Here is a 26093-nt window from a genome sequence, read left to right on the forward strand (position 1 = left end):
ATGAAACCATATTTAATATTTATGTATATATGGGAATATTACAGATAAGTATAGCCTTTGATGATTGCTTGTGGTATACACAGAAAAGGGTTGGGACTATATATAACAAACAATTGGTGATTGTATCTGAACAACTGATGGCGAAGGAATACATTATTAACTTTATATGATTTAAAGTTTTTTTTTTTTTAACCAATGATCATGTATACATTTTATATGTAAAAAAAAAAACAAAAACCAGGGATCCTGTAATCCCAGAGGCTCAGGAGGCTGACATAAGAGGATTGCAAGTTCAAAGCTAGCCTCAACAACTTAGCGAGACCTTGTCTCAAAATAAAAAATAAAAAGGGCCAGGGATGTGGCTCAGTGGTTAAGTGCCCCTGGGTTCAATCCCTGGTAGCAAACAAACAGCAAACACCCAGGGAAAAACCACACAAATTAAAGCATAGCTATGTGCTTAGGAATGTCTCTGTATCAAACTTTTATTTACTTACTATTCTAGTAAAGGATTTAGGAGTCTAAGCCCCAGATGTATCTAAACAAGGGAATGGTTTCTCATGATTTGTTTTGTCAGTTATGCTCTTATAATCACTGAAGATTGAGCAGAAACTTAACAAATGATGTCAGTGATACAACGAAGGTTTTGTTGCAAAAGACATGAAAAGTGGTAATTCTTAGTCATTTACACTGGTTGATAATAACTCTTTTTAAAGAGTTAAATTATAATTGTAAAAATATGTTCAATGTTCAGTTTCCTAATCCAGGGATCAGCAAACTACTGTATACAGACCAAATCTGGGCCATCTCTTATTTCGGAAATAAAGCTTATCGAAACATGGCCGTGCCTGTTTGTTTACATACTGTCTGTGGCCACTTTCCCACAACAATAGAACTGAGGCAATGTGCCAGAGACTGCATGACCTGCTGTCTTAAATATCTACCATCTTTATAGAAAAAGTTTGTTAACCCTTGTTAATCTATATATTGATATAACTGAAAGGAAAACTGACAGTTATGTCCATGAGGCACTGGGTAGAATCAAGCTTTTTAAAAAATCATTGTGCTCTTCTGGAACATACATTAATTAATATATACACTTATACATTAATTATACATTAATTAATACATATTAATTAATATATAAGTTCACTGCTTCTAAGTTCACTACATTGCTACTTCAGAAAATTCAGATTTACTATATAAAAATTAAACATCTGGTCCTTTCAGTTGAAGTGCTGTGATTAACTACAGCACTAACTTTGACATGAAAAAATTTATTAACCAAAATCAAATCCTGATCTCAGTAAATTTGGTCTTAAAGAAATAAACACTCTTGGCCACTATAAAAATAAAGGTTCAAATAATGTTAGGAAGTGCAAACATCATTGTAAATTCTAGTGAGAAAGAAGGTCTAACAATCTTTAGCTATCCAGTTTTGGATTTCTCACTCATCAATCAGGATTGCAAGATATGTAAGATTCACATCTTATTCTCAGGAGACGTATGGTAGGAAAGTAAACAGTACCAACTCCTGCTCGGGCTGGGATTGTGGCTCAGCAGTAGAGCTCTCGCCTAGCATGTGCAAGGCCCTGAATTCAATCCTCAGCACCACATAAAAATAAACAAACAAAAATAAAGGTATTGTGTACAACTAAAAAATAAATATTAAAAAAAAAGAAGAGGAACTCCTGCTTCCAATGCCAACTATCTAGATACAGAATAAACCACTATCTTAATGATTAAGGTTTCTGAAGCTATTGCTCATAGAATTTTTTTTTAATATTTTATTTTTTAGTTATCTTCGGACACAGCATCTTTGTTTGTATGTGGTGCTGAGGATCGAACCCGCATGCCAGGCGAGCGAGCTACCGCTGAGCCACATCTCCAGCCCATTGCTCATAGAATTTTAACTCTCCTCAGTTTGTGCAGTTCAAAAGTTTCACTGTACTTTTAGTCTCCCTTCTTCCTTAGTAAGCAGATTCCAGCTAGGTTTCTTTTTATTGCAACCAATAGAAACTTCAAGTACTTATGCCTACTGCCACAGAAAAACCAATTGCATTCTGACTTCATGTCAGTCATTATCTTTTTATTTTTACTTTCAAACTTGTCACTAAAGTAAAATAAACTTGTTAGTAAAGTCAATTTGTTATTGAATTAAAATTTATATCCTGAAAAAGTATATATATATATATGTGTGTGTGTGTGTTTGTGTATGTATATATATTAAAAAAGTACTTTTCTGGGAGACAAAGTCCTATTATTATATACTATATTTTGATATTATTTGAGTTTTGTTATCTATATTAAAGACTTTGAATTAATTTATCCATTTTTTTTAAAAATAGTGCCAGGGATTGAACCAAGGGGCACTTAAACCACTGAGCTGTATCCCCAGCCCTTTTTGTATTTTTATTTATTTATTTATTTATTAAAGAGAGAATTTTAATATTTATTTTTTAGTTATTGGCGGACACATCTTTGTTTGTATGTGGTGCTGAGGATCGAACCTGGGCCGCACGCATGCCAGGCGAGCGCGCTACCGCTTGAGCCACATCCCCAGCCCTGGATTAATTAATTCTTAACTTTTACTTGCTATTTTTCTCCAAATTACCTCTATCATACTCTTGGGTAAAATGGTTAATATCATAATGAATTTTTATTTCTTTTCCTCTTGGGTTATAGTCTTATGTACATTCATAAGAATATTTAACATCAGTTGAGCATCTGTAATCCCACAGAAATCTGAAGTGCTCTAAAATCCAAAATTGTTTGAGCATCAATATGTTCTGTGTAAATACTCCAAAATCCAAAAACTCTGAAAACTGAAATACTTCTGGTTTCAAGCATTTTGGATAAGAGATATTATTTTTGTATCCTCCACAGTCAATTTCCTAAAAAGCAGAGACACTGTCTTTCATCTTTATTTACTGTGTAAACTCAAGACGACAGGAACAACTCAATTAATGCTGTTTCATATTTATTGGAGATTACTTACTTTTTTTGTAGTTCTCTTGGACACTCTGGGAACTTCTATTTGTCGAAGATTCTGTGAAACCTCTGCAATACTTTTATGTCTTATTAGTGCATTTTTCCTTTTAAAAATAGAAAGAAAGTCAAGATACAGTAGATAAAAGTACATATGGTTAAATTGGAATGGAATCAGAGTCTAAAATAAAACTTTACACGAATACAAGCCAGATATCTTGGGGTTGAACTAGAGTTTATTAAAAAAAAAAAAAGTCAAACCCAGAATTTCCAAAAATAACCACTATATGTTCAACTAGTTAATAATAATAAAAAGCATCCAAGGAAACTTAAAAAGTAAGCTGAAACTCTAAGCTTATTTCATAAAACGTTCCTAGTTCTGGAGACCTGATGTGAACAGTAAAAAAAAGGGCTTTAGGAACTACAAAATCAACACTATTTATTTCCTAGGGGATAAAAATAGGCTCAGTTGACTGGTAGGAGCTCGGATAGTTGGCTTTTGTGATTCAGATATAAGAATGACTATAATTCAATATATTATAGGAACAAAAACTAGACTATGGTTTAAATATACCCTTTGACCTATAACAGTATAAGTAGTTTCTTTGGAGTTCCTACCTTCTCTTCTTTGCTGATCTGGTACGGAGCTCCTCCAGTTGGTCAGATTCAGTGCCACCAGACACTGATTGGTGAGCACTGGATGAGAGAGGCATGGGAAGAAGTGGTGATTTGCTCTCTTGTGTCATGGAGTCATCACTGAAAAAATCTGTAGGAAGGACACTAGCCAACTTCTGAGGAATCAGAAACCCGAGGCTGTTGTAAAGATTTCCAAGTATCTTTGGGATGGAGTCGACATACCTGTGGAGGAGACTGGTTAAATACAGAACAGAGAACTACCATCTCACTCCCTCTATTCACTCCTTTATCCGACATGAGAAATAGGCCTTATAATCCCATAACAGATAATACTGTGTGTAGTTCTTGGTCAAACAATTTTGAAGTTAAGTTGGTAGCCATCAAACTTACAATCTCAAAATCTCCTCCAGAAACTTGGCTAGGTAAGCTGGATCTTCAGTCACACACACCATGCGCAGCAAATTTGTCACCTGATGAAGAATTTAGAAAATGACCATATGCCCTCTGTGGGGCAGCTGAAAATACTAGGACATAACTATACACTTGCCTCCTCCACTACTTGGTCCGTCTCATCTGCACTTTCCAGTATCAAAGGGCACTGCAGACACATCTCCAGATGAAGAAATACCTGAAGCTGACACCTTGGGAGAAAAAACACTCAGTCATATCTACTTTTCATGCCACTTAACTGAAAAACTCCCTTCTTTAAGTACAGATCTATTTATATAAGAAATGACTAGTAAGAAGCTGGGTATGGAGCGTACGCCTGTAATCCCAACAACTTCAGAGGCTGAGGCAGGAGGATTGCTAGTTCAAGGCCAGCCTCAGCAACTTAGTGAGAGCCTGTCTAGAAAATAAAAAGGGCTGGGGATGTTACTCAGTGGTAGAGCACCCCTGGGTTCAATACCTAGTACCAAAAATAAATAAATAGCCTCTGCTTTCTGCAAATACTGATTTGCTAATTAGGTAAATAGGTGATTCACACTACACATCAAAATATCACAAAGAATCAGCTACAAAAGTACCTTCAATCCCAACACCACATATACACACAAAAAGCACTTTCAAGCAACTGGCAGTTTTAAAGCGATTGAAGCAAATCTTGAGAATTCTGTTTTGGAGCAATGGCAAAATAAATAAATAGATAGATAGATAAATAAATAAATAAGGTAGTTACTTACTCTCTGACTTTGTCCTCTTTATCCAGTTTTTTCCCTGCATTTTGTCGAAGACTTTTACTTGTTTTTAAGAGGTTACTTTTTACATAATTCAGACAGCTCACCTAAAAATACAAAATCATTACATAGAAGAATACTAAGTTTCTGTGGTATATATACATAATGGAATACTACTTAGCTTTAAAGAAGAATGAAATATGGCATTTGCCAGTAAATGGAAGGAACTGGAGAATATTGTGCTAAGCAAAATAAGCCAATCCCAAAGAACCAAAGGCTGAATGTTTTCTTTTACATGCGGACACTAATTCACAATTGAGGAAAGGGAAAATAGAGTTATTTTGGACTAGACAGAGGGGAGTCCAGGGAGGGGAGGGGGCTTGGGTTGGGGGTAGGAATGACAGTAGAATTAACCAGACATTATTACCCTACGTGCTTATTTGATTACATGACCTGTGTAACTCTACATCATATACAACCAGATGAATGAGAAGTTATACTCCATTTACGTATGATGTATCAAAATGCATTCTGTTGTCATGTGCAACTAATTAGAACAAATAAAAATATATTTTAAAAAAGAATACTAAGTTTCTTATCATTATTTCTAATTTCTTATAAAATGTCCAAATGAGGGAAATATATTCCCATTACAAATTTTCTTCCTTTCGTTTGCATGAAAAGTAGTGAATGAACATCTTCTTTTACTTGGTCAAAAAGTATTTGCAAGCAATTGAGCATGGATACATCAAGCCCACAGACTTGAAAGTAGTGATGGAGAAGCCTAAGTGTCATAAATAATTCCTGTTCACTTTAGAGAAGGAGTCCTGCTTTTGCCACAAAGCACAAATAAAAATAATAATATGCCCTAAAATGGTGATTTTTAACACTTCTAGTCATAAGCATTAAGGAAGCTTTTTAAACTATAGATGGCCAAGTCCCACTTCTAGAGATCTGGAGTTAATCTATTAGTCTGGAGGGAGCACACGCACGCGCACACCCACACACACATACACAAAACCCAAACAAATAAAAAAAACCCCAAACCCAAAATGTTCTTGGTGCAGCAGAGGTTAAAACCACTGACTTAATTCATATAGTCAAGATGCAGCTCAAATGAGTAAAGAGCTTTTTCATTAGGAGGAAATGGACATGCCCCATTTCTTTCATTTCTACCTTATCAGTTCTTCATGTCCATCTTCCAAACTCTAGAAATGTACTCACTTCTCTTTTTTGAATCATGTACAGTAAAATGGAAATCTCCAGAGATACATGAATCAAACCCATCAACAATCAACCAAAGGCATTATCCAAAATTTCTTACTTCTAATTCCTTAGTTCCTTTGGATTTTAGAAACATTTTAATGGTTGAGATCATGTTCCGAGCACATGAATATAACATGCTTTCTTCTGTGGCCACAGTCTTTTGGTAATTCTCACGTATGTAAGATAGCAGCTCTTCCTCAGTTTTAAAATCTGTGAAAAAAAGTAAAATTGACCATCACATTTGGCTAATGTCATTGTATAATTTAAGTCAGTGGTCATCAACTCAGAGGGATTTTTGTCTTCCCACAGGACTTCAGACTATGTCTGGATTGTCTCCACTGGGGGAGGTAGTGGGTTACTGGTGTCTGGTATATAGAGGCCAGAGATGTTATTAAATTTCCTACTGTGCACAGGATAGGCCTCACAACAAAGGACTATCCAGCTCAAAGTATCAATGGTATCAAGATTGAGAAATTAGAGATTAATAAATAAAAATAAATAAATAAACTTTGAGCAATAATTATTGCATGATATCACCTTTGAGTTACTAATGCCTTATTCTTTCTCTTTAAATTTAAATCACTTTTTTTTTTTTGCAGGGGGCGGGGTGGGGGAGGGTCCTGGGGATTGAACTCAGGGATACTTTACCACTGAGCTATACTTCCATTCTTTTTTATTTTTTATTTTGAGACAGGGTCTCATTAAGTTGTTAAGATGGGCTTCTATTCCTTGAAAAGCTGGGAATGGAACCACCATTTGACCCAGCTATTCCCCTTCTCGGACTATACCCAAAAGACCTAAGAAGAGCATACTACAGGGACACAGGCACATCAATGTTTATAGCAGCACAATTCACAATAGCTAGAATGTGGAACCAACCTAGATGCCCTTCAATAGATGAATGGATTAAAAAATGTGACATTTATACACAATGGAATATTACTCAGCACTAAAAAATAATGAAATCATGGCATCTGCAGGCAAATGGATGGCATTAGAGCAGATTATGCTAAGTGAAGTTAGCCAATCCCTAAAAAACAAATGCCGAATGTCTTCTCTGATATAAGGGGGGGTGACTCAAAATGGGATAGGAAGGAAGAGCATGAGAAGAAGACTACCACTAAATAGGGAAGAGAAGTAGGAGGGAAAAAGAGGGAGAAGGGGAGTTGCACAGAAGATGGGAGGAGAACCTCATTGTTATACAGAATACATATATGATGCTGTAATGAAAAAAAGAAAAAAAAAGTGTGTCACATTAGATTGGATAGAGAGAAAGGATGGGAGAGGAGGGGAGAAGTAGGAAGGATAGGAAGGGCAGCAGAACAGAATAGACAATATGATTGATGTATGTACATTCCATGTATGTATTATATATCAAAATGCATTCTACTGTCATATATGACTAAAAAATAAATAAATAAATAATTTTAAAAAATAAGATTAAAAAAAAAACGGGCTTCTAAACTTTCAGATCCTCCTGTCTTAGCTTCCCAAGTCACTAGAATTACAGCCTTGGACCCTTGGACCCAGCTAAATCATTCTTATCTTGTTATTGTTTTGTCTAGAATTTTATTTGACTTTTCTTTCTTTTTATATATACATACAGAAAGTAATTAATCTCAAATCAAACACACATGTTAAAAAATGTAAGGCCAGGAAAAAACCAAAACTCTTTGTTCATAAATGACATGATTATCTATGTAGGAAATCTGAAACAATCAAGAAAATTCCTTGAATTAACAAGGGATTACAACAAAGCTGCACAATGTAAGGTTAATATGTAAAAGTTCATCACTTTCCTGTGTATCAATAATGTACAAGACATACAATTAAAAATGCATGTTTAATTAACAATCACATTTATATTAGCACCCTCAAAAAATGAAGTACTCAGGAAATAAGCTGAATAAAATACAGATAAGATCTATTTGAGAAAAGCTACAAAGCTCTCTGAAAAAAAATCAAAGAACTAAATAAATGGAGTAGTATTCCATGTTCATTAATATAGAAAGACTCCATATTGTCAAGATGCCAATTCTTGCTGGGCATTATGGAGTACACCTATAATCCTAGCATCTTGGGACACTGAGGCAGGAGGATCACAAAAATCGAGACCAGCCCCAGCAACTTAGTGAGATCCTGTCTCAAAATAAAAATTAAAAATGGCTGGGGATGTAGCTCATGACAAAATATCCCTGGGTTCAATCCCTAGTATTAAAAAAAAAAAAATCAATTTGTCCCAACCTGACCTATATATTTAATGCAAACTCAATCAAGATCCCAGTAAGTTGTTCTGTGAATATTGACAAACTGATTTTAAAACTTATACAGAGAAGCAGAAACAAAATTACCAAAGAATGGCAAATAGTCAAACATTGGTAAACTTGATTATAATGGATATATGTAAAACCAGGTACTTAACATTAGATAATACACATTATTTTTAAGTACACATGGAATATTAACAAAACCTGACCATATATTAGACCAGAGTTTTAGCAAATATTAATCAATAACTTACAGACAACATTGTAACATTGTATAAGCACAATCTAAAAATATTAAGAATAAAATAAGATACTCCCTTACTTTAGGAGTTTTAGAAGAATCAGTAAAAGTCAAAAACAGCATTCTCATGTATAATGCAGCTAAATTTATACTTTTAGGAAAATTTATAAGCTTATATCATTATTTTTATTAAAAAAAGTTCAAAAACCATTAATTAGCTAAATATTCAACACAAGAAGTAATACAAGACAATAAGCCCCCAAAATAAGAGAGCAGGTAGTAATAAACATAAGAATAGAAATGAATTAAATAGAAAACAAGTCAGGTGATGGTGGGTGCCAGTAGTCCCAGCTACTCAGGGAGGCTGAGACAGGAGGATCTTTTGAACCAAGGAGTTTGCAGACAACCTCTGTTGTTTGTAAGACACTGGCTCAAAACCAACAAACAAAGATACCCCTACAACAGGGGCTGGGGTTATAGCTCAGTGGCAGAGAGCTTGCCTCCCACACGTGAGGCACTGGATTCGATCTCAGCACCACATAAACATAAATAAAGGTATTGTGTCCATATTTTTTAAAAAATTAAAAAAAAATACCCACAACAATAAAACACAATGAAACAATAGCATCCAACAGAGACAAAAGATATATTTTATATATAAAAAGAAAGAAAAGCCAAATAAAATTCTAGAGAAATCAATACCAAGATAAGAATAATTTAGCTGGGTCCAAGGCTATAATCCCAGTGAGTTGGAAAGCTAAGATAGGAGGATCTGAAAGTTAGAAGCCCATCTTAACAACTTAATGAAACCCTGTCTCAAAAAATAAAAAGGGATGGGAGGGAGTATAGCTTAGTGGTAAAGTATCCCTGAGTTCAATCCCCAGGACCAAAAACAAAAGTGATTTAAAATTTTTTTTTTTTTTTATAGAGAGAGAGAGAGTGAGTTTTCAATATTTATTTTTTAGTTTTCAGCGGACACAACATCTTTGTTTGAATGTGGTGCTGAGGATCCAACCCGGGCCGAACGCATGCCAGGCGAGCGCGCTACCGCTTGAGCCACAACCCCAGCCCCATGATTTAAATTTAAAGAGAGAGAAAGAATAAGGGATTAGTAACTCAAAGGTGATGTCATGCAATAATCATTTTATAAGCTATAGTCATAATCAACACCTCTAGGACTGGCATCATCGCTGTGAGTTAAGAATGTACCCTGGGAATAGGAAACAGAGTGATTTCATCTATTTAATAAAAAAGAAGGAAAAAATAGGAAAATAAAAGCTACTGGATTAAATTCTTTTGCTCACTTTCAAAGACCGCAATACCTAGGCTTGGGTTACTCATGGACCCCTTCCATTTTCCTTTATCCACAAATGTAAAACTTCTTTAACTACGTGTCATATGGCCAAGACAAGGACCTTCTTTGAGACTTTGCTGGTGCTAATACCCCATCCCATAATGCTCTTCTTTTACTTTCTGCCTTCTAATCTCTGCTCACTCTTGAAGTCTAGTCTGGTTCCAGGGGTGCCTTAGAAGCCTCTTTATCCTGTTCCAGCCCTGACCTCCCTTTCTCAACTACTAGTGTAGTCTTTACTTTTCAAATAGGCAAGTGTCTTCTGTTTTAGATGCTTTGCTCTTAAATATTAACTTCATTAGTTTATTCTATATATATTATACATGTTAATAAATATTAGCTTATTAATGCATTAATTCTATCTCTATAGTTAAATCATAAATCTAAGAATATGACATGATCTTATTAATTATATATTCATCAAAATATAATTTTTTGTATGCAGCACATATTCAAGAAATGAAGGGCTGGGGCTATAGCTTAGTGGCAGAGCACTTGCCTACAATGTGTGGAGGCACTGGTTTGATCCTATGCACCACATAAAAAATAAACTAATAAAGATATTGTGTGTCCTTCTACAACTAAACAACAAACAACAACAACAAAAATGAAGAGATAGGATTAAAGCATATTTGAAAAATATGAGGGGTGTAACAGAGCAAACATAGATACAAAAATGCTGTAGAACGGAGGAATACCTTTAGGTTTAGAACTTCTTAATGTTCTTCCTTTGTCTTCCAGTTTATCTGCTGTTCTTCCACTGGCTATCTTTTGGACCCCCTTCTCTCCAGCCACATCTGGACTGCCATCTGGATGTAACTTCTGAGCCTTTACATTCAGCCTTGCAACGTTCAACATCTTCAGGGAACGGCACATGGTATTCATCTTCTGTCTCACTGGAGTGCGAGGAATACCACCTATCACAAGGGCAGCACAGCAGGAAAAGTCAGCTCACTTTCACTTCTGTGCAGTCAGACTGCTGTGAAAGAACACTGAAGTGCAGCATCTCCCTTCAGAATGATCTAAATTCGCTAGTTCCTGTATGTCTTTCTACCCATAACACAAGGTAGAAAGAGAATCCTTTTTTAGTTCAAATTCAGGAGCTAAACATTTTGATGATTTTGACATAAAGCAAACACACTCATTTTGATGTTACTCAATGGCCATAGGGTGGTGATAAAACTTCTTTTTTCTACCAAACTCATCTGAAAGGCAATTTAGCAATGCACATGGAGAGACAGTTTTCTTACTCTTTAACATAGTAACTTTTTTTTGCAACCTTCTGCAAAGGTAATTACTCAAAGACAAATTACCCACATGATGTATACTGTAGTATTACTTACAATAATAAAAGCAACAATCTAAACATTAATTTTGTAAATTTTATTAAGCAATGAGATAGAATAATAAAAGGCAAAGTAGGCTGTACAAGCAGAATAAAAAATTATATTTAAATCTGTTATAAATTTGAAGATAGTTTATTATTCATTAGGAAACTAAGATTGTAATTTTTATCACTATTGGATTAATATAAATATTTGCAAATTTGAAATATATGAATTTGTCCTTTATTTAGTTACCATTTGAACCTTAATTCAAGGAATGTTAATCATTTAAATGTACATCTTAAGAAAAAGACTGGCCATTAAAAAGAAAAAAGACTTCCTTAAGAAATATCCTTTCTATGTGCTTACGTTTCTTTTTGCTGTCTTCTTGATTAGCTACAGTAGATTCTTCACGAGATTTTCTCTGGTAGTGCTCAGAGAGGCAACGTGTTAATTCACTCTCAGTTTTAGAAAACTCTTCCTTATTAGCTGAAGTAGCTTGTAGTAACCTGCAAAGTCAAGATGTCTAGTATAAAACCAAAGTTCCAATTTATCCAGATTGAACTGCAGATTGAACCCAGGGCTTTACATACAGTAGAAAAATACTCTAATACTGAGCTACATCAACCCAGCTCTCTTAGGGCCTCAACGTTGCCCAGGCTGGCCTTGAACTTGAGATCTTCCTGCCTCAGCCTCCTGAGCAGCAGGGATTAGAGACATATGTCAATGTCTAACAGGATTCTTGATGAATTAGGATACATGTCTAATTACAACTATTTCCCTTTGGGCTTCCATAGTTACTTTTTACTCAGTTTCCATATATTAATAAAGTACAAGATGATGTTAAGACAGAATAATTAGCACTGCAACCACTTCTGAATAATTCTTTCATATTGTGAAAAAATAATGTGAGGTGGGGGACTGTGGATCAGGAGTAGGGCACTTGTTTGGCATGCAAGAAGCCCTGAGTTTATTCCCCAGTACAGCAAAAAAAAAAAACCAAACAAACAACAAAAAAACAACCAACATGGAGTTGATGAGAAGGGGAGATAGTGGAGCTGGAAGGATGGTTAGTTACTAAGTGCGTTTCTACATAAAGATCAATCACTAATGAAATTATGAAAACAGTACAACATTTAAATACGTATTATTTGAATTTTATCATCATCCATTACTTGATATCATGTGACTAAAGAGTGAAAGGAAGTTATGGCAACATTTGTTGAACAGATGTTGCAGATTAGATATGTGCAAGGCTACCAGCTTCACACATGAAACTGATCTACAAGCAGATGAATTGTTATTTTCTGTGCTGGTGTGTTCTCTCGATAGGGAAGGTTTGTCTTTCTGTTTGTTGTTAATTTTTAAAAACATACAAACCTTTCAATTAGAAAAGTTTAGCATGCAATATAAACAGAATATGTACCTCCCACTAAAATTAAATACTTGTTCATAATTTGTTTATTTATTTGTTTATTTATTTTTTGTGATGCTAGTACCTTTTGTATGCTAAGCAAGTGCTCTATCACTGAGCCACACTCCCAGCCCTATGTGTATCTTATTTAGAGATACACATATATAACAAAACTAACACAATTGGTACTTAATACGTTATCAATTTTACACTATCACATAATATCACTCTTTTGTAATTGTTTATGCTCAACATATTTTTCAGTTTTCTGTGTACATAAAAATAGCTCCAGTTTATTTTTACTAATCTCTAATATTCTACCATATGACTATAATGTTTTTTACTTAATCATTTCCCTTCTGAGGGTCAACTTGTTTCCACTTTTTCACTATTTCTGATTAACAATTAATATTTGAGCATAGTCCTTGTGTCTGTATAAGAATTTATTAGATGGCTTTAATTGGAATTTCTGTATAGCAAGAGCACGTAAACTTTGGCTTACAAAGAATTTCCAAATTATTCTTTTAAAATGGCTCTAACCATTTATATTTCCATCATCTACAGTTCACATTTTCCTTGCTATTTTCAGATTTATTAATTTCTAACAATCTAATTAGTACAAAATAGAATCTTTTTTTTTGGTTGTTTTTTTCCTGCATCCATAATATATGGGAGTATTTTTTAATATTTAATTTGACAATTTATTTTTTTTCTTTTTATGGGATTGGGGTCAATCCTAAGGCCTCATATGTAGGCAATTGCTCTACCACTGAGCTTCATCCCCAGATCTCTTTAAAAATTTACATTTAAAAAAAAAAGTGTTTTGTTGATGTAGATAGACAGCATGCCTTTGTTATATATATAAAATATATATATTATATTATATATATATATACATATATATATTTTTTTTTTTTTTTTTTTTTTTAATGCTGTGCTAAGGATTGAACCCAGTGCCTCACACATGCTAGGCAAACAGTGTGCCACTGAACCATAACCCTAGCTCAAATTTTTACATTTTTGGGACAGGATCTTGCTAGGTTGCCCAGGCTGATCTTAAACTTGCAATCCTTCTGCCCCAGAGACTTGAGCAGATGGAATTAAAGTGCGTGCCACCATGCCCACTGACAAATTTCTGTAATTGGAAATTTTAAAATCCGGTATGCAGATAACTGAGAGTTAATTTTAATAATCAATGCCCAGAAAAATAAGAAAGTTTTACCAAAATGACTCCATCAAGTTTGAACTGGCACCACTGATGTTAGAGAAAGGAAACCACTTTTCTACAACAGCTGGACTCCAGGGAATGGTTCGGCCAAGCTCCTGCTGGGCCCACTCAGGAACAGGGGGAGCTGTAGGAACAAAGGCACAGGCGAGAGAGGAACGCAGGAGTTAAAACCAAAGCAGAGAAGCCAAAACCAAAACAGAGAAGCCAATCATTTGCTCTTCCCCTGGAATGATCGTCTCCCTCCAAAGGACAAAAAGCAGAATCATTAACATTCTTCATCTGCACCACTAACTCCTACAATACTATGTTGTCTATGAACAATGCACAAACACAATTTAGTTTTTTGTTCTTATTACTGGCACCAAAACCCTCCATTTTATTTCTGAACTATTCCTCTAAATAGGGAAATATGCTATATATATATATATATTTTAATTCTTAAAAATGTACACCTTGGGGACTGGGGTTGTAGCTCAGCGACAGAGTGCTCGTCTAGCACGGGCTAGGCACTGGGTTCAATCCTCAGCACCACATAAAAATAATTAAACACAATAAAGATATTGTGTCCAAGTACAACTAAAAAAATTTTTTTAAAAATGTATACCTTAAAAGTGGCTTTAGTCCCCAAGAAAGAATAACAGATTGAGTTGGTGTAGTATATTCTTGGTTATCAAAAAATACTCATGTAGCTTTGGGATTTTGAATTGGTGAATATTCATGATGTGTGGAAAAGCATGATACACACCACAATCTCAATCACACAAAATGGGATATTGTGTATATATGCACACAACCTAGAGGGACACGTCCAACTAAGCTTCTTGTGACTGGATGACTTTGTTCTTTGCTTGTGTTTTTATTTTTCCTGTAATGTACAATTTACTTTTAAAAAATAAAAAATTATTTTAAAAACATGAAAAAAAAGTGGCTTTAGTAAAAAATAGCAGTAATATAAAAGCAGAATAAAACTGCAGAATGTAACAAATATGCTGCATCTAGTAGGTAAATTTGAAATAGTAAGCTGTGAGTTGTGGCACTATCTTGTGGGAATGTAAGGATAGGGTCTCTTAGGGTAAGCCTGATGGGCAAGTGGTGACTGGGTGAAACTAACAGAAACTTCAGTAAACTCAGTAATTCTGGGAGGCCTTTCTAAGACCCCAAAATTAATGCTGTATGTTCTGGAAATCTCTTGTGGTGGTTTTTTTTTTTTTTTTTGGTGTGTGTGTGTATACTAGGATTGAACCCAGGGGCACTCTATCAATTATATCCTCAGCCCTTTTAATTTTTTGTTTTGAGTCAGGGCAACTTGTTAAGTTGCCCAGGCTAGCCTTAAACTTATGATCCTCCTGCCATAGCCCCCTGAGTCACTGGGATTACAGGGATGCACCACCAGGCCCTGCTTACATTCAGGAAATGTATTTAAAATGTATTCAGACTCATACTGAGACTGCTTCAGTGAGAGTATGAAGAGATAAATAAAAGACAATGCTAACTTTGAAAGGAGTTCCTAGTGTCAAAAGGGTAGATTCACCCTTGAGTCATGTCATAAAGATGGGTAAGAAAAGGAAGGTCTTCAGGAGAATATGATGCTTGGGCTAGATCCTGAGGCATGGGGAGGACCTCTCTAGGACTGAGTGTGGTGGGGAGACTAGACACTAAGTCAGCATGCTGATTTACACCCTCAAAGAAACTGGGTCAGGCTAGAACACGGAGTACCGGTAAATAATCCAATTCTTTTTACTGCATTCCAAAAGAGAATTTTATGACCGGCTTCTAAGACTTTATAAATAATTAAAGTGCAGTGTGTTCTACAACAATACAAATTTTCTAAAAATACAAATAGCCTATACATGAAGAGCAAATAAGGAAATGACATCAGTAGAAAATATTACACAATCTTGGTTGATATTTGATATCCTGATACAAGGTGCAACAGCTGAATTTGAAGTGGTCCAACATAACTAAATACAACCAGCCAGGGCAACACAGCACCACACACCAAGTTCTTTGAACCTATACCCTTCTCCTTGCCTGTCTGGCCACCAGCTCTTTCTTAAACTGCTCATTCAGCAGTTCTCTATTTTTATCATTCATCCTCATCTCCACAGTTCCACAGACTCCACTGGCCTTCCCTCCCTTCCATCATATCATCTTCATCTTTCTTTTAAAAGGATAAAGTACATATATTATGGAGTTTATGTAGCTTTCTTAAAACTATTAGTTTTAGAATATGATTTGTAAAAAAAATTTTAAACAACAAACTTCACACCACATCATGGCCATTAATGCCTGAATTGCATTTGCTGTGTCACATATTCAGACAAGAATAGTAAAGGTCTATGAGAAAAGGACCGAGAGCTGGGAGTGGTGGTGAATGTCTGTAATCCCAGTGACTTGGGAGGCTGAGGCAAGAGAATCACAAGTTCAAATCTAGCCTAAGCAATTTAGCAAGGCCTTAAGCAACTAAGCGAGATCGTCTCTCAAAATTAAAAAATAAAAAGGGCTGGGGATGTAGTTCAGTGCTTAACCCAAGGTTAAGCACCTTTGGGTTCAATCCCCAGTACCAAAAAAAGAAAGAAAGGAAATGACTGAGGCTGTAGCCCAGGGATAGAGTGCTTGTCTAGCATGCATGAGGCCCTAGATTCCAATCTCAAGTTTTCCCTGGCAAAAAAAAAAAAAAAAAAAAAAAAAAAAGGTGTTAAGGTCTGTAAAAATGAATAGACACAAATATCTCCAATCAGTACATTTGCTCGAAGAATCCTTAGATTTCTACAGACCGTGGATCCTTTAGCCTTTTTTCCTGTGCCTCTGTTATGGTCTCCTTCCTCCTTAAACTGCCTGATTCCACAGACAATCACCATAATCCCTTCTGTTCACACTTCAGAATCCATTGCCCCTCTCCAGTTTCACTATTCTCATTTGGCAAAAACCCTGACTCTGGTGAACATGGTTCTCCATCTACTCTGTAACTGTCCCCAGTAGGTGAGTGTGGCTGAAGACGAACAAGCATGCAGAGGGATCTCATACTCATGAGATCTAAGGCGACCTTACTCATTTCCTACCCTCACCCTCCCACCTGTGACTTCCTACTCCTCCCCTCTCCTCAACGGCCAACACTTTCTTAAACCTTGATTTACACAGTTGATGACTCTGCTTCCTAGTTCACTGAAAGAACTAGGAAGCACTCAGAAGAGAACACCACACACTTCCCACCACATCCACTTACCTCCCAGCATACCAGAAGCAGGATCTTCAAATGAATTATGAATCTGATTCAATACATCATCCATAATCTCTGAGAAAAGGGAAGCTGTATCCTGGTGGCCTCCAGCCACAGCTGTTTGGAGAAAATGTCTTTGAAATTCAGCCTCCTTGATGCTGAACACAGTGAGAATTGTAGCATTGGCAGACAGAGGTGAAATAATTCCAGTGATAGGGGGCCAACCTTCACCAGGGTCCACATTGGCAACCTACAAAATAGTTCTGATTAGTTGGGAATATTATTATCAATATGCCTAAGGAATTTAGTTTAGTAAAAGTCAGCATAATGGTCGGCTATTAGAGGCAGAGAAATTATTAATCATGTAGTCCTAAAGTTTCAATTTACAAGTAAATTTAACCTTGCCAGGAACATTTATCATGTACTCACTGAATCCTCAAAACTGCTCTGAGGGAAAAAGTATTATTATCCCCATTTTTTTTTTTTTGAGAGAGAGAGAATTTTAATATATATATATATATATATATATATATATATATATATATTTTTTTTTTTTACAAACATCTTTGTTTGTATGTGGTGCTGAGGATCGAACCAGGGCCGAACGCATGCCAGGCAAGCACATTACTGCTTGAGCCACATCCCCAGCCCTATTATCCCCATTTTATTTTATTTTTTGGTACTGAGGATTGAACCCAGGGACGCTTAACCACTGAGCCACATCCCCAGCCCTTTTTTATATTTTATTTAGAGACAGGGTCTCCTCAAGTTGCTTAGGGCCTCATTAAGTTGCTGAGGCTGGCCTTTGAACTCGCAATCCTCCTGCCTCAGCCTCCTAAACTGTTGGGATTTCAGGAATGTGCCACTACACCTGGCTCCCATTTTATTTCATTATCCTCATTTTACAGAGGAGATATTATGGCTGAGGAAGAAGAAACCTCAAGGTCCCCTCTTAGTATGGGAAGAAGCCAGACACATCAGACTTCAAAGTCCACGCACCTAATCTGAGGTGGTACTACCACATAAACGATTTATCCAGAATATGCAGTGGACAGGAGAGCAAAAACTGAACCCAGAGCTCACACAACTTAGAATAGCACCCATTCAGTGACTGGGTTCTGCTCTAGGATGTTTCCCAACTGACCAAGTACCTGCCCCAACACTAGTTTACTCAAAGCTATCATTTTTAGAATAAGATTTTGTAAAAATTTTTTTTAAGCAAAAGAAACTTCACATCAGACTATAGCATCAATGTGCCTCCAGGGATTATGGGGCAAAGAGAAATATAGGGGATTTGTTGGTAGTTTAAAAAAATCCATGACATTTAAATCAAATCTGGGTATATTTATATTCATTTTTAGAAGACATTTCTAAGTTTGTGAAACTGTTGTGATACCATTATATCTAATTTTAGTGTAGCAGCTTTTTCTTAAACATTCATATATAAAAGTAATAAATACGTAGCAGAACTAACAAGAAAAACTAACAAGAAATCACCCATCACTTCATATTCTAATTCAACCATTCAATTTGGCCAACTTTGTTTTTTTCCTATGCGAATTTGAGATACTTTACTTAATTGGATTCAAGGTACATGGAATTTTATAAACGGTTCACTAATGAACATTATTGTCATAATGCTACTACAGTGCAGAAAATATTATTTGCAAAAACATAACCAGTTTTACTGAGACTGTGTTATGGAGAGAGATCACTGACATTTTAAAACATACTTATGGAACATTACTGTGTTATTAGACAAGATTCACTTAGCAAATGGAGGACACCTACCAGATGTAACTCCTCAGCAGTCAGCCTGCTTACCAGCTGCTGAAATAACTGCCTTTGAGTTGACATGTTCTCTTCTGGACCTTGTAGCATCCAGCTTTCGGTGTCTAAAGTGCCACTCACTGGGACAGACCAATGAGCTACCGATCCTTTTAAAAAAATTCTGACTGGTTTCTGAAAACGTCTCTGATTCATGGCCAAGGGCTCTAGTGTGACTGTCCATGTTTCTTGAATCTCTTTACCTATTAGAAATAAAGACTATTAAAATCTAATGTAAGAAGTAGTTATTAAAAAGAAACTTAATACTACGAAAAAACAATTCAGATTTCCAATTAAGAGACTAGTATTGTCACTTAGTTCACATGTCAACAGACTATCATAGGCAAGTTCATTTAGCTCTCTGTAAGAAATCTATATAAAAATGGAACTGTAAAGGTGAGACATGATGTCAGAACTTCTCACTAATTAAGGCTTAGAAATATACATTCAAGTAATACTACTTAGAAGAAAGACACTTTCTTAAACCCATAAAATATAGTGCAGCATATTTTATGATATTAAATTCTAAAGACCAAACGATAAAATTACTTAAACAAAAATACTCTTAGAAATTCCTTAAATTGCACATAAAGTACAACATAGTTTAATGTATACATCTTCACGTAGTACTATTTCTATAGAGATAATATAATATATTCAGAATTGAGACTCACCATATAGCAAATCATATGGTGAAACAAATGTATGAAGATTCCAACATACTGGCCTTTCCTGGTAGCAAGCATAATTTTAGGGTTCTACAGGCTAATTTACTTCTTCTCTTGGCCAATCATTGTCTCTTTATTGTCTTCATCAATCTCTTCTATGAGGCAATGAAATCTTAACACCCATGTGCTTAGATACCTAAACAATACCCATCATTGGGAATAACTAGGAAACTTTAAAATCGTTCACTTGTTCTTTTTTATAAATGAGTCAACAGTTGTTATTATACTAGAATTTGATCCTTTCATGTGGTATTTTTTATTTTGCTTTTACATTTTTAATTCTTTCAATTATAAGCACTAAGTGCCCAGGCTAGGACACAATGAATGTAACTAAGTTTTAAAAACAAAACAAAACAAAAAACCACACACCAACCAAAAAAACAAAAAACTCCAAAATATTATTTGCTTACCTTTAACAGGAAGAAATAATGTTCCTTCTGTCCGTGGAAATGAGGCTTCATACTCAGAAGAATTATAAAGCAAACAATTTAAAGTGGCATCAGTTGGCAGAGTTGAAATCCATGGAGAAAGGTGAGGTTCAGTTGACATTTTTCTTTCAACACTGGTCATTGTTTCCCGGAATTTAGTAAAACCCCAGCTGAAAGTTTCAGATGGCAAGATGGTGCCTCCTGCACAGTAGAGCAGTTCACAAACTGTCCAGTACCCAACATGGTCTGGGGATTCCCACAACTAATATTAAAATGACAAAGAAGCTCAGGTTAGTGTAAATTAGGCACTCAGGAATAAAGTTAAAATCAAGAGTAAATAAAGTTGATACCAACATTAAAAGATCAAATTATACCATTAATATATTTAATAAAGCTAAAATCAGAATAAAATAATATTGATGCCAAAATTAAAGGAGCAAATTTTATCATTAATATATTTGTTGAACTAAACAAAAATATTGGCTAACATCCTTTGTAAGCCCAAAAACATAATTACTACATAATATGCTTTAAAAAAAGCATTCATTTAGTGAAAATAGACTTTATATTTTCTGTCAGTGATGCAAATCACTGGGTATAAATCACAAGATTTACAAAATATTAGAGTCAGAAGGAATACAAAACCATATACTAATAAAAATAATTCTGTCTTACACAACATAACACAGCAATGATCAGGTGCCATGGGAGGAGGCAGGAGCACCTCCCCTAGATGGCAACCATAACTCTGCCTTGCCCAACCACAGGTCTGAACAGGAACCAAATAGGTTCTCTTGGGTCCATTTCATTGCTTTAACTGAAGCTCTCAACATCTCTTGCTGAAATTTTACTACAGCCCATAAAAGCTGTGCCCTGTCTCTAACCTTCCCTCAGTTGCTCTAAATATTCTTCCAAATCACACGTCTCTAAAAACTTTCAAAGGCTTTCCAGTTTCCAGAAGAAAGTAACTCTTCAGAATAACCATAGAGTTCTTCACAACCAACCCTAACAACTTTTCCAGAACACATTATCTTCTGTTTCCCTCACCCATCCCTACCTTCTAGGAACATTAAACTATTTTCTATTGCCTACACATGCTATTTTATAATGCTTCCTTGTTTTTGCTTATTTCTTGTGCTTCCCCTTCCTTCTTCATCAACTGACTGATTATTATACTTTTGTATTTAAATCAAATCCTGCTTTCTTTAGGAAAGTTCCCTCACTCCTTCACATATAGCTGGCTCTTCAATCAACATTCTTTTAACAAACTTTTATTGTGCAACTTCTATGTAATAGGAAACAATAAGATACTTCCTGTCTTCTAGGATCTTAAGGTTAAGGGAATGGAGAGTAAAATAGGAATGATATGAAATATCTAATATCACAATATAACATGACAATACTATGAGAATATGATGGAAGAGGCATCCACCCATCCTAGAATATGATCATCATGCTGGTTAATGATTATAAACTATAAATTACTGTGCACATGTGAGGAATTTAAACTAAAAGGGTCTTCAAAGTCATCTAGGTGATTCCTCAACTTTTCATTATATTCAACTGTCAAAGAGGGGCTAGAAATTGCTTACAGATATACTAAGACAATGATAGACCACTCCAACAATCCAAGACTGTCTTGAAAGCATTTTTAAAACTGACCCTTTGATAGACTTTGACCCTTTAATAGTTCATGATCAGCATTCAAAAAAAAAAAAGAGGGGCTGGGGTTGTGGCTCAGTGGTAGAGCGCTTGCATAGCCAGTGTAAGGCACTAAAGTTTGCACATAAATAAATGAATAAAATAAAGGTCCATCAACATATAAAAATATTTTTTTAAAAAGAAAGTACAATAGGAAATACCACATATACAGAAGATAAACAATGTACTGATCTGGAAAATGTTATAACAAATTAGTCAAAAAAATACTTCTTACAGAATGAAAAGGAAAACTTTAACATAAGTTAAAAAGAACATTAATGTTTGATTAGAAATTAATTACGCACATGATTAAAAAAGGAGAGTATAGTATACTTTTCATTTTTATGGATATTATAGGGTGACAGATATGTCCTAGTCGTAGTGTCAAATTTGGGATTTGCAAATGTCCACTAAATATAAGTTCCAAGAAAGCAGGGACTACATTTGTTTAGTTCTCTAATGGTAAAAGAGCCCCCATATACCTAGCAGGTATGTAATAAATGTGTTGAGTAAATCACAGGCACAGTTGAAAATGTGTCCATATTTGCAAAGGTTTTGTGTACTTGAATTTTTCCATTCCCAGTATGAGTCCAACCTCTTTTTTTCTCACTTTTTCTTCCCAGATTGTGAGACTCTCTGCATCTCCCCTTTGCCTCCACAACGTAGCCAGGGAGAAATTTTTGAATAGAAAAAGACAGATCTTCAGCATGAAAAATAAAATTTAGAAAAGTTTATCTGTCGGGCATTCTTCTATAAAAGAGGAACAAATTAGCAAACGTGAGAAGGAAGGACCCATCCTGACTGACAGTGGTATGTCACACCTGGATGAAAATGTTTCAGAAAACTCAATCAACCTTATTTACTTTAATGCTATTCCAAAGAGAACACCATCTAGTAAGATATATTTCTACCAGTATTTGATATAATACAATTCCAGGGTAAACTGTTTGATATTTGGTATCAATTAGTCCAAATTAACACACTTATGTATCGTAACTGTGCCTAATGCCTGATTTACTGTCTTAACAATTTCTTTATTTTCTTTGTGTGTGTGCGTGTGTTGCGCTGGGGATCAAATTCAGGGCTTTGTGCATGTGAGGCAAGCACTCTACCAACTGAGCTATATTCCCAGCCCAACAATTTTAATTTCTAGGATTCCATTTCCCCCAACAAATATTTGCCATCCTCTTAAAACACTTTTTGCCCATTTCTTTTTGGAAAAACTGCTGCCTTATTTTACGTTTGCCACACCTTTGGGAGCTTCATATGTGAAAGCACATTGGAAATTTTAACACACTGTATCATTTGTTTTTAATCTCATCTTTTATACATTTATTTTATTTATCTATTTTTTAATTTTTTTTGTGGTGCTGAGGATTGAACCCAGTGCCTCACACATACTAGGCAAGCACCCTACCACTGAGACTCAGCCCCAGCCCCACTGTATCATTATTTTAAAGTACCTGTTGATTTTCCATGTGTAAACTTGCAATTTAACCCACTCCTAGTTTTGTGGCATTGGAATCACATCTTTCACCTGGTTAAATTACCCTCCAAAGCCTTCTCACTGATTAGAACAAAATCCACACTAAAGACCTTGGTCCTACAGACTAGACTGTCTTCTTTGTAACTTTCTACTGCTCTATCCATTGCTTATTAGGGCTCTGCACTCCTAATCTTTTTGTTTCTGCAACAAAGTTCATTCCAAGCTCTTCTCTATGCCTGGAATGTTCTTTCCCAGCCCTTATATTCCTCTTCTTTCACCATTCAAGTCTTCTCAAAAAAGCCTTCCCTATTTACCCTATTATTCAAATCTCACCTACTTCTACCTACCTACCCTGCCCCCATCCCCTCACTTGGCTTTCTTTTCTTCAGAGCATGATTTTTGAAATCCTACACTTGTTTGCTCATCTGTTTAATACATCTTCTGCACTAGAAGGTAAATTCTACTTCAGGTGCCATATCCCCTAGCACCTAAAACAGGGTAGTATGAACTCAATGCAGTGACTTATCAAGGAGTATTTATTGACTAAATGACATGACACAGGAAAATGAAGAAAGCAAAAATATACACTTGTCATAATGCTTAACAGGAGCAAGGAGCTTCACCGCCTTAATAAAATCCAAATTAGCCATTTAGGATTTTAAGTTTGCAATATTTTATTCATTTAGTCAGTAAATCTTTACTGAACACCCACAATATTCAATACACATCTGCTGGACACAAAGATGTGAAAGACCTGGTGCCTACCTTTGAGATATTTTTAGACTAAATGGAACATAATGGAGGAAGGATTTCAGTCACACACACACACTCACAATAATAAAAAATAAGATAAAAATGCATAGAAATTCAGAGGCTGAATTGCCTCGTTGTCATTTGGACAAGGCCTTAAAGGCTGAGTGAGGTTTAGACTGCCTTAGAAGGGTGAGGACAGGAGGCCTAGACAGACTAAAAGTCACAAGACAAAACAGTCAAGACCTGCTGATTAGCTAGACCAGGCTTCCATGTGCTGGAATATATGTCATGTGTAGTAGCATAAAGTTGGAAAAGGTAGACAGGGCCCAAACTGCAGAGGAGCTTGTACACTTTTTCCTCATTTTGTTGTAAAAACTGTCCCTATTTGTGACAACAGGACTTTTCTTCTGACGGAATATAGGGTTGTGTTCCTTTCATTCTGGGTTTACGGTGGCTCTGAAGACGCTGCCAAATTCTAGTTAGCAGGGAGAATAGCATGCACTAAATCGGAGACTACTATCACCTTACCTTAGACCATTCGGTAGTATCCACCCAGTACAAAGTGATTTTTCGGGTGATCATGACCTCCTGGACTCTCTTGGGCAACAACTTCTCCATCACCTGCTTGGGAGTGGGCGGCAAGCGCTGGGCCTGGGCCTCGCACCCAGACACGAACTGAAGGAGCTCTCTCTGCGAGTGCGGACAGGGGGCCAGTAGGAAAACAGCATTCACAAAGCCCCCGAGCGCGGCCTCGGCCTCCTTGGCCTCGCTCTCTGCGTCCAGCAATCTCCTCCCGCTGCTCCGCAGAATAGGTTTCGTGGGCGACGTGATCTCGGGCCGGTCCCACTGGTAGTCTAGCAGGGTCTCCATCAGGGCACTGTGAGTGTGAGTTGCCCTGGAAGCCGGGCCGGGCAGGTGGGCACCGTGAACACGATCCCCAAGCCGGGCCTCGAGCTCCTCCTCAAAGTCCTCCCAGGAGCGGGTTCCTAACTCGCGGAAGTCGGACCCGCGTGAGGGCCGGCTCCGCGCCCCCTGCGAGTCAAAGAACTTGAAGGCCCAGTGGACCCCGGCCAGGCCAAATCGGCAACTCAGGTAAGTGAGTAGGCGCAGGGCGACCCGCCGCACCGGGCTGTGGCGATCGGCGCAGCCCGCGGTGTCCAGCAGCAGCATCACTTTGTGACAGCAGGTCATGTCGGCCGCGCAGCAGTCCCGGGACTCCGGCCCGGCCCGCGCAGCTCTTCCCTAGGCCCTAGCTTCAGAGAACCAGCGCCATTCAGTGCTTCCCTTAGGGTCCTGGTCTAAAGACTCCCGCGCTCTCCGAGAGCTGCTGCTATTGGCGGAGCTAATACCCAAAGTCAGCTCCTATTCGCTGATTGACTTACGCAAGTTACGTGAGGACTCCCATTTTTGACGCTGATTGGAAGAGTGGTGGAGAAAGCCTTGGCTTGATTGGTGGAGTGCGTGACTATGGGCGGGCCCTGGCTTCCGGGAGAAACTGCACTTTCATTGGTTTGAACCTTCGTTTTAAAATTTAAAGAGGTGGTGCCTCGCTGGCGTGTCTAGGAGTTTGGAGCTGGAAGTCTTGTTCGAGAGATTATTGCGCCCGATGCGGGAGCGAACTGTCTGGGGAACCCGGGACAGGGGATATTTACCAAGACCTTGATAATTTGGTGCTTGGAGGGAATTTGGGGTTTTAAAACCTAAAGTGGTTTTAAAACACGTCTTAAACCCGAATGTTTAAAAGATGACGAAGTCTTTACTTTTCTTTAAATTTTAAAGTATTATTTAAAATTAGCCTAGCGCTGTGGCGCATGCCTGTAACCCCAGGCGTTTGGGAAGCTGAGATAGAAGGATCTCGAGTTCAAAGCAAGCCTCAGCAATTTAGCAAGCTCCTGCCTCTAAATAAAATATTTTTAAAAGGGCAGGGGATGGGGCTCAATGGTTAAGCGGCTTTGGGGTCAATCCCTAGTACCAAATGTGTGTGTGTGTGTGTGTTTACTTATTTATTTATAATTAAATATATAATTAAAGCTGGCGCGATGGAGCACAATTGTAATCCCAG

General features: G+C 36.6%; 1 protein-coding gene across 1 annotated transcript in view; it reads right to left on the reverse strand.

Annotated features, from left to right (window-relative positions):
* Positions 1-25222, reverse strand: part of Ticrr (TOPBP1 interacting checkpoint and replication regulator) — a 41464-nt gene extending 16242 nt beyond the window's left edge. Inside the window, exons 1-13 of the mRNA XM_026388234.2 lie at positions 24560-25222; positions 20074-20353; positions 18900-19138; positions 17127-17358; positions 13883-14012; positions 11616-11755; positions 10620-10838; positions 6121-6272; positions 4803-4903; positions 4169-4262; positions 4012-4091; positions 3604-3843; positions 2996-3092 (exon numbers count right to left, since the gene is read on the reverse strand). Of these exons, the coding sequence (XP_026244019.2) occupies positions 2996-3092; positions 3604-3843; positions 4012-4091; positions 4169-4262; positions 4803-4903; positions 6121-6272; positions 10620-10838; positions 11616-11755; positions 13883-14012; positions 17127-17358; positions 18900-19138; positions 20074-20353; positions 24560-25222 (2667 nt within the window). The remainder of the gene's footprint in view (positions 1-2995; positions 3093-3603; positions 3844-4011; positions 4092-4168; positions 4263-4802; positions 4904-6120; positions 6273-10619; positions 10839-11615; positions 11756-13882; positions 14013-17126; positions 17359-18899; positions 19139-20073; positions 20354-24559) is intronic.
* Positions 25223-26093: the final 871 nt, after the last annotated feature.

Source organism: Urocitellus parryii, chromosome 6, assembly GCF_045843805.1.
Source record: "Urocitellus parryii isolate mUroPar1 chromosome 6, mUroPar1.hap1, whole genome shotgun sequence".
Lineage (NCBI taxonomy): Eukaryota > Metazoa > Chordata > Mammalia > Rodentia > Sciuridae > Urocitellus > Urocitellus parryii.